Consider the following 9,148-nt stretch of genomic DNA (forward strand, 5'->3'; position numbering starts at 1 on the left):
AATAATGACATTGTGATTGTGTGATTATCTGTCTCCCCCACTAGATGGGAAGCTTCCTGTAGGCAAGAATTAGCTCATTCCCAAACATAGCATAGTGTTGGAAGGCACAGTGGTGGTGAATAAATACATAAGTGGATGATGAATTAACTGATTTATGTAGCAAAGGGATGCTGGCTGCACACCTTCTTGTTGGATGGCAGGGAACAAGAAGAAAGGTTGAGTTCACCCAAGTGCTGACCAAGCTTTGAGAACTTCCTTTCCATAGAAAATAAAAGGAGTCTGCAATCGTGGAGGTCTAGAGTATACTTTTCATCTCCCTTCACCCTGAGTTTTGTCTTTGGGAGAATCCCTGGGGATTTTTGAATCTGTAGCTTTTCTCTGCACTGGGGTTCCTGCAGTGTGAACACCATCCAGTGGCCCACACCATCCAGGTCTTGAGTGTGGGCCCCTGGCAGCCCTCTTGAAATCGAATTCTCTCCACCCTGCATCCTGTTCCCCATGGCTTGCTGAAGTCCTTGCCCTGGGACCCATGGAGAGCTGAGGATGGGTGTGTGTGTGCGTGACCAAGGAGAAAGCTGCTCCCTGCTTTCTCTGAGAATCAGAGAACTCTGATTGCTCTCCCTGCTTGCTCTGACCCTGCTTTCCCTGAGAATCAGAGGACTTGCAGGGAACCCAGACTTTCCCAAGTTTTCCGTTGGCCATGCAGTAACCCAGGCTTTCCCACAATCATCTGGAGCCTCAGAGGCCTGGCTGCTCCTGGGAGTCAGCCCACTCTCCTGGCACCAAGGGTGTTTGTTCACCCTTGACTTTGTAAAGATCCCTGTCCTCTCCTCTCCCTATCTCTCCACCCCCAAGCCACTGTGAAATCCTAGTGTATTTTAAGGCTCTCCCAGTATTGACACCACTATCAGTCAAGTCACTTTCCATGACCCAGGGCTGTATTAGGAAAGGGCCACAATACCAAGAGACAGACACTGTGGGTTCTTGTCCTGGCCCTCCCATTTGCTACTTGCCGGACCACATGCACTCACATTGCTTCTTTAGGTCTCTGTTTCCTCATCTGTACAATGGGTTTATGCACCTTCCTGCCAACCCACAGAGCTGTGGTGAAGGTCACATGAGGAGGTGCATGAGAAAGTGCTTGTCTAGTAGTAGGGGACCCACCATGGTGAGGTAAGTTGATGTGTTAATATAACAATGAAGGCCAGGCCTAAGGAAAGGGGAAGCAAGACACATTTGTCGTGGCATTTCTTACTCCCTTACACTTTTGGTCATTTGTGTAGCATTCCCCATAAAGGCCATCTAATCTCCCCACCCCCAGAAGAAAAGTAGGGCACATAAGTTGCTTGACCACATTCATGCACATTCATTCAATGTACTACTTCCTTGGGTATTTTAATTTTAAAATAGATGAAAGCAGGAAGCCCCCCAAAAAGAATGTATAATACAGAAAAACAGGGACCATGAGACTTCTGTGAGTGGGAATATGTGAGGGCAGGGGCAGGGAGCATGCCCGTGCATTGCCCAGGCCACTCTGTGGGTCAGCTTGACTCCCCGTCAGGGGCGTCAGTGCTCTTGGGGGCCGCACTCTTGAGTCTCAGCCGCCGCGCCAAGGCCTTATTTTCATGCTGCCTGAGTAGGGCCGCTGAGACGTTTGGTGGAACTCGGAACTACCAGTGAGTGGGTCGTGCAGGGATTCTACCTGTGTCCTCCACATGCCCTACCAGGGGAGGAAGAGGCACAAACAAAGAGTTAACAGCACAGAGGCCTTTACTGGAATGCTGTCAGCCCTCTCCAGGCCTCCAAGACTGCCCCAAGTGAAGAAGTGACCTCCCTACAGTGTGGCAGAGACAGTGGTGTCTCAGCCCCTCTCCATCCCTGTGTGTCTCTAGCTGGCACGGCTCAAGCCTCTCCTCCCCATTTTGACTCTTTTAAAGAGAGCCAAAGCGTCTCTACTTCCAAACACCCGCACAGGCTGGAGTCACTGGGAGCTGCCTGGGACCGAGCTCTGTGGCCCAGAGATGGGAATATGACCTTGGAGCATCATAAAACCTGGAAAAAATGCAGCCAGCCTTCCTCAAAGAAGTTGGATTTCCAAACCTTGCCTCAGGACTTTATTGGATCTTTCAAAACAAGGAGACCAATGAGTGTGTTTTTTCTCCAGCACATGAGTTCACCCTGGACTTGAATCCCAACCCAGGGGAGTCTGGACCACAGGGCCCTGCACCTGCATGCTGGTTACGCTCTGCCTCGGGAGAAGGCCAGCGAGCGCTGCCCTCTGTTGGCGTTGTGGAGCCCATCTTCAAGCATCTGCTCCCTGGCAATGTGGCCATTGCTGTCCACCCAGAAGGCCCTCTCCTCCTCCCAGAGGGCATTCTCTTCCTCCCAGAGGGATGTTTTATCCTCCCACAGGGCTTTCTCCTCCTCAAGGAGGGCTCTTTCCTCTACCCACAGGGCCTTTTCTTCCTCCCACAGGGCCTTGTCCTCCTGAAGAAGGTTCCGGTCTTTTTCCCATAAGGCATTGTCCTCTTTCCAGAAGGCCTTATCGTCCTTCCAGAAAATGCGGTACTTTTTCCAAAAAGTTTTCTCTTCCTCCCTGAAAGACTTTTCCATTTCCCAGAAGGATTTTTCCTCTTTCCAGAAGCTTTTCTCCTCTTCCCAGAAAGGTCTCTCCTCTTCCCAAAAACCCAGGATCTGGCCCCGGAACGCACGGATTTTGCCTCGGAAAGTCCACATTTCTTCCCTGAAGTCCTCTATTTTCTCACGAAAAATTTTCATCTCTTCGCGAAAAGCCTTTTCCTCCTGCAGCTTGTGCATTAGTTTCTTCTGGCGAATACTGGGAGAGGATGTCACCAGGGACCGGAAGCAGGCAAGCCCCATCCATCTGCTCACCTTGAAGGAAAACATCTTCCTTAACAGTCGGAATGGTGGGGTGGCCATGAGGGATGACAGGACCCTTGGCCAGGTCCAGGTCGGCTGGTCAGACCCTGTGGGGGCAGCAGAGAAGAGAGGTCTGTGAGTATCACATGCCAAGGGACGGCCCTTGGTTCTGTAGTACTGGATTTGAGAAAATGTAATCATTGTTCTTTGTCCCCATGGTGGTGTTTGTGAGGGACAAGCTTTGGTCGAGAAACGTGGGGTGGTCATGGCTTTGAGCTGGAGAGGCAGTCAGTACATTCAAGCTCAAGGCTGCTAAAAACATAGACGCTCAGCCAAGAAGGACAGTGGCTCTCAACTAGGGTATCAGAACACACAGGTGTGACATGACGAGGCCAAGAAGAATTTACGTTTGTTCAGTCAACCCGAATGAATTTAGGTTTTGGTGTACTCGGGAATTGTTCCTGTCTGCCTATGGTCATGCTCACATGTGAATGTCCTCTATTACGAGCCTGGGACACAGAAGATAGGCCCACTGACCTCAGAGGGGAGGAGGACAGTGTATATTAGGAGAGGAGTTTATTTTGGGAAAAGTGGTTTAAAACAAAAAGTTGAGAGACAATGGTGAATGTTGCCAGGGTCATGGAACAAGAAGACCCTCATGCAATATTGAGTAATATGGAACAATAAGAAAGACACCAGATGACCCAGCAACTCCAGTCCCAGATATAAACCCTGAGGAAACTTGGGAACTGTGACTAGGATACATGTACAAGTGTGTTCAAGAAGCTTTGCTCATAAGAGCTCAATTCTGGAAACAATCCAGTGACCATCCCAATAGAGTGGAATAAAAAATGGCGGTATATCCACATGGCAGACAGCATGGCTGCCTACGACAGCATGGGTGAATCTTATAAACACTCTGCTGAAAGAGAGAAGCAGGATCAGGGAATTTCAAAGAATGAAGTTCCAGACAAGCAGGACTAAATGCCATGGTCTAGGGGAACATACTTCAGTGTTAACACAGAAAGAAAAGCAAGGAAGTGAGTCCCAAAGTCAGAGTAATAGTTGCTGGTGTGGGAGGATTTGGGGTGTGGGATGAGGAGGTGAGACTAAGGATTGTGATTAAGTGAGTACTTGAGAGGGGCTTCTGCAGTGCCAGCAGCATTCTGTTTCTTTGCTTGGTGGCGGTTTCATGTGTGTTATTATAAAAACGTGTTAAGCGGTACATGGATATTTTATGTACCCCAGTCAATACAGTATATTTCACAATAAAATAAAAGCTGGGGAGAAGAAAGAAGGAAAAGAAAAAAAGAAAAGAAAAAGACAGAGAGGGAGGGAGGGAAGGAGAAAGATCTTCAAACGTTGCCATATATCTGAGGAATCAGATAGCAGAACTATCTGTAACAATCCCTGTAACTACAAACATGAATCAAGGGATGAGAAAAGGTACTGGACATAGGAAGGTGGTTAGGGGGCAGTAAAGAGCTGTGTTGTCAGGTAAGTGGTGCATGCACATGCTGAGAGCGTTGTTTTCCATTTTGTGCTTTCTCGAGGAAGTTGCCAGGGTCTGGCCCTCACTCAGTGGACCTCACTGATCCATCATCCATGAGACCTTTTGGGGAAATTTTAACGGCTTTCTCTGTGTTTTTCCATTTCTGGTTTAGGAACAGGGAGTGGAGGAGGAGGAAAGACACAACTGGGTGTGTGTGTGTGTGTGTGCACGCACGTGCACGCGCACCCATATGAAGAGACAGTGACTAGGGCTGTGGACAGCTGGTGGCATCACCATCCATCAAGTCACACAAACCAGAACCAGGGGCACATCCTTGACCTTTCCCTCTCCCTCACCAGACTTCTCTCCTCAACCATCAAGCCCGCCTAGCTGAGATCCTTAACATTTCTTGAAACCATGCCCCTGTTCCATCTCCCCAATCACAGCCAGGTCAGGCCAGGATGCCTGAAACAGCCTCGCTGCTCTCTGTATTGATCTTACCCTCTTATCTGCCCCTGCACTGTAGCCCTACAGGTGTTTTCTAAAACACTTTCTCGTCCTATCACATCAGTTCACACACCTTCAAAGACCCTGTAGCCCAAAGATCAAAGCTGAATGCCCTAGGAAGGCCCTGTGCAGCCCAACTCCAGCTTGTTTCTCCCTGTCCTTCCTAGCCAGCCTGCACCCAACTCCAAATCTAAGGCCCAGTATGAATGAGCTCTATTCAGCTCTTGGCACCCTGCCTGCAGTTTCCTGCCTGGATGCTGAAGCACATGCCGCATCCTCTACTGAGAGCCCCTTTTCCTCCTATGGTGGGCTTGAATTCCTGTTCATCCCTTCCCCTCTGAAAGCCGCTCGGACCCTCCAGACATAGTTCCTCGCCACCTCCGCAATGCTATCTGTCTGTTACTCCACTGTTACTTGTCAGACTTGATTGAAATTAGGTGTAGACATGTCTTCCTGACATCTCTGTAACCCAGGAGCTATTATAATATAAAGCCGTCTATATAGGAGGGAATTGGTGAAAATGTTGGTTGAATTGAACTGAATTTAACTGCATTTTGGAAATTTGATTTTCTATGTTGTATGACTCTTTGCCTGGAATCCGTCTAATATGCGAGGTCCTCCCTCACTTCCATGTCATGCTGGCCCCTTCTCCCTGGATAGCCTTGTCCAAGCTCACTTCAGTTCACCTAGCAAATCCTTCAGCACTCAGATACCTCCTCCAGGCAGTCTCTCCTAAGCTCACACTGAGCATGTGCACTTCCTGTCCCACCAGAAACACCTCATCTTCCATCTCTATGTCTGGCATCCAGCGAAACGTCCTGCCACAGGCTAGGTGTTCAGAAAATAGCAGCTGGATGAATGGGCGTCTACTGGGTTAGGATACTGGAAAAAATTCACCTCCAAGTTTTTCTCAAGTGAACACTAAACTTTCTTTAAGAAAGAAAGAAAATAAGAACCATATCAAATATGTAGATGTGTATTAAGATATAAAGTGCAATATAAAACTGTAGATGTGTATCTGTATAGCTATAAAAACATGCATTAAAGAAACATGCCTAGTTTTCAGTTATACTGTAAGACTAGGAACTTCTTTTTAAGGAAAATATGTATTACCTTATGCTTAGAACAAATACTATACAGTCTAAAGCCAACAGTTACTTACTGCTTAGCTGCTTCCCAACGGGGTAAGTCCTGTAGCCCTCAGAGGGTGCAGGCGGCCATCGTCATGTCAGATCCCCAATGATGCTGCTTGCAGGCCTGCCCCAACAATGCTGGCTATGACCTGTCTGTGCCCTTTCAGACCTGACTCACAGGATGGAGACTCCAAGAAGAAGTCCCCTATAATAGACTTTAAGGAAAGGAGGGGGCACTTGAAAGGTCTGAAAGAGTTCCTTTTCCGTCTTTGACTTCCCTGATGGGGCAGTGCTGTTGATGACTCACGAGTGATTGTTACCTCAGATTCTGTCGGCATTGGTTCTAGGAGCATTGTTCTAGGAAGTCATGGTCTAGTGAGGGCTGTGTGTGGGATGAATCACTTCTCTTGCTGCTTTCCAGATTCTGTCTCTTTGGCTTTTGATAGTTTGACTAGGATGTGTCTTGGTCTTAAGGTTTATTCTACTTGGAGATTGTTGAGCTTCTTGGATATGCAGATTTGATACAGTTTTTCATCAAATTTCAGAAGTTTTTGGCCATTACTTCTTCAAATATTCTTTCTTCCATTTTCTCTGTCTCCTCTCCTTCTAGGGCTCATATTATGTGATTACTAGTAGCGCGAGGGTGTCCCCCAGGTCTCTAAAGTTATATTCATTTTTCTTCATTCTTTTTTCTTTCTGCTGCTTAGATTAGATAATCTCAGTTAACCTGTTTACAAGCTCGTGGATTTTTTCTTCTGTCAGTTCAAATATGCTGTTGAACTCCTCTTTAATTTTTCATTTTCAACTCCAGAATTTTTGTCACATAGTAAAATTTTTAAATAGTCAAATAAATTAACATATCCATAATCTCATATAGTTACCCTTTTTTGTGCACTGTAGCAAGAGCACCAAAAATCTACTCTCTTAGATTTTTCTGAATCTGAATCCTGAATACAGTGTTATTAACTATAGTCCTCATGTTGTACCTTAGATCTCTAAATTATTTATCCTATATATCTGCAACTTTGTACCCTTTGATCTCCTTCTTCCTGTCTCCTCCCCACACCGAGCAACCACCATTTTATTCTTTGTCTATGTATTTGACTTTTTTCTTTCTTTTTCTTCTTCTTCTTCTTTTTTTTTTGAGGCAGAGTCTCACTCTGTCGCCCTGGCTAGAGTGCAGTGGCGCGATCTCGGCTCACTGCAAGCTCCGCCTCCTGGTTTCATGCCATTCTCCTGCCTCAGCCTCCTGAGTAGCTGGGACTACAGGCGCCTGCCACCAAGCCCGGCATTTTTTTGTATTTTTAGTAGAGACGGGGTTTCACCATGTTAGCCAGGATGGTCTCTATCTCCTGACCTCGTGATCCACCCGCCTCGGCCTCCCAAAGTGCTGAGATTGAGCCACCGCGCCTGGCCTCTTTATTTTTTTTTAACATTCTACATATAAGTGAAATTGTGCAGCATTTTTCTTTCTATGTCTGGCTTATTTCACTTAGCATACTGTTCTCCAGGTTCATCTGTCTTGTGACAAATGGCAGGATTCTTTTTTTATGACTGAATAATATTCTACTTTATATACATGCTACAATTTCTTCATCCATTCATCCATCAGTGGACCCCTGGTCCATCCAGAATTTCTCCAGAAATTTTCACTGTGTCTCCAGAATTTCTGTTTGGTTATATAAAGAAAAGGATATATGTACTTTTATATACACACACACTCTTTTCTATAATATATACTTTTCTATATATCTATATAAAAGTATATGTATATAAAGTGTGTGTATATACACACACACACACACACACACACTTTTCTGTCTCTTTTTGGTAAGGCATAGTTTTTAAATCTTTCCTTTAATGCTTTTTTTTTTTTTTTTTTTTTTGAGACATCGTCTCTGTCAGGCTGGAGTGCAATGGCATGGTCTTGGCTAACTGCAGCCTCAACCTCCTGGACTCGAGGGGTCTTCCCACTTCAGCCTCTCAAGTAGTTGGGACTACAGGCGTGTGTAACCAGACCTAGCAAAGTTTTTGTATTTTCTGTAGAGATGGGGTTTCTCCATGTTGCCCAGGCTCGTCTCAAACTTCTGGGCTCAAGTGACCTACCCACTTTGGCCTCCCAAAGTGCTGGAATTGTAGATGTGAGCCACCACACCTGGCCTTGTTTTTCTTTAATTCTTTAGGAATGGTTTCTTTTAGTTCTTTAACTACATTTGTAATAGCTGACTAAAAATCTGGTGGTCTAATCACCCAATGTCTGCAATTCCTTAGAGACAGTTTATAACCAAAAAGACAATTACTCAGAGAATAACAGTTTCAGGCCAGGCATGGTGGCTCATGCTTGTAATCCTAGCACTTTGGGAGGCCAAGGAGGGAGGATGGCTTGAGCATAGGAGTTTGAGACCAGCCTGACACGTAACAAGACCCCATCTCTACAAAACCAAAATAAATTAGTCAGTTGTGGTGGTGCATGCCTGTAGTCCCTGCTACTTGGAAGGCTGAGGAAGGAAGGATCATTTGAGTGCAGGAGGCTGAGGCTGAGTGAGCTTTGATTGTGCCACTGTACTCCAGCCTGGGCAACAGAGTGAGACCCTGTCTCAAAAAAATAAAAAAATAAATAAAATAGAATAACAATTTCTATTGGCTGCTTTTCCCCCTTTATATATAACTCTGTTTGCAATAAAGGGTTTCCTGTTTCTTTGTATGCCTCAAAAATTTTTGTTGAAGTTGGACACTTAATATAATATAGTAACTAAAAATGAGATTCCCACTCCCAAGTTGTGTTGTTGACATTTATTGTTGTTGCTGTTGCTATTTGTTCATTTAGCAAACAAATTTAGCGAAAAGTAATTTGCTCGTTTCTTGGACAAATTCTATTAAGTCTATATTTTGTGTCGTGTGTGGGCACTAAAGTCTGCTTATTAACGATCAGCTAAGACTGGACAGAGATCTCCATGAACTGATGTCTCCTTTCCTTTGCTGAGGGGGTGTGTGTGTGCGTGTGTGCGTGTGTGTGTGTGGGTGTGGTTGGGGGTGGGGGGAGTGCAGGTTGGGCATACCTTTACTGATCATGCAGGCAGTTTACGATTCTGCCTAGCTTTCACTTCCTTCTTGTGAGAGCCTCAAAGTCAGCCTG

At 45.8% G+C, this 9,148-nt stretch overlaps 1 protein-coding gene across 2 annotated transcripts; it reads right to left on the bottom strand.

The window, feature by feature from the left end:
* Nucleotides 1–2,083: 2,083 nt before the first annotated feature.
* CCDC70 (coiled-coil domain containing 70) lies at nucleotides 2,084–6,319 on the bottom strand. 2 transcript variants are annotated; one of them, XM_011939005.1, is made up of 3 exons: nucleotides 6,042–6,052; nucleotides 3,329–3,417; nucleotides 2,084–2,987 (listed from the first exon to the last, which is right to left on the bottom strand). In XM_011939005.1, exons 2-3 carry the CDS (start codon nucleotides 3,357–3,359, stop codon nucleotides 2,239–2,241), a joined length of 780 nt encoding a protein of 259 aa, XP_011794395.1. In that variant the 5' UTR covers nucleotides 3,360–3,417; nucleotides 6,042–6,052; the 3' UTR covers nucleotides 2,084–2,238. The 2 variants fall into 2 exon arrangements, with proteins under 2 accessions (XP_011794395.1, XP_011794404.1); XM_011939014.1 differs by lacking the exon at nucleotides 3,329–3,417 and having other exon boundaries at nucleotides 6,042–6,319.
* Between the last annotated feature and the right edge of the window lie 2,829 nt (nucleotides 6,320–9,148).

The sequence above is a fragment of the Colobus angolensis genome, unplaced genomic scaffold (assembly GCF_000951035.1).
Source record: "Colobus angolensis palliatus isolate OR3802 unplaced genomic scaffold, Cang.pa_1.0 Scaffold101, whole genome shotgun sequence".
Taxonomy (NCBI): Eukaryota; Metazoa; Chordata; class Mammalia; order Primates; family Cercopithecidae; genus Colobus; species Colobus angolensis.

What these genes read in the sequence shown, in the direction of transcription:
- CCDC70 (XM_011939005.1), bottom strand. Translation starts at nt 3,359, where the DNA reads ATGACCATAGGCAGACAGGAACAATTCCCGA. An exon ending in CAGACAGGAACAATTCCCGA is followed by an intron (nt 2,988 to 3,328) that starts GTACACCAAAAC and finishes CTGCCCCCACAG; the next exon opens with GGTCTGACCAGCCGACCTGG.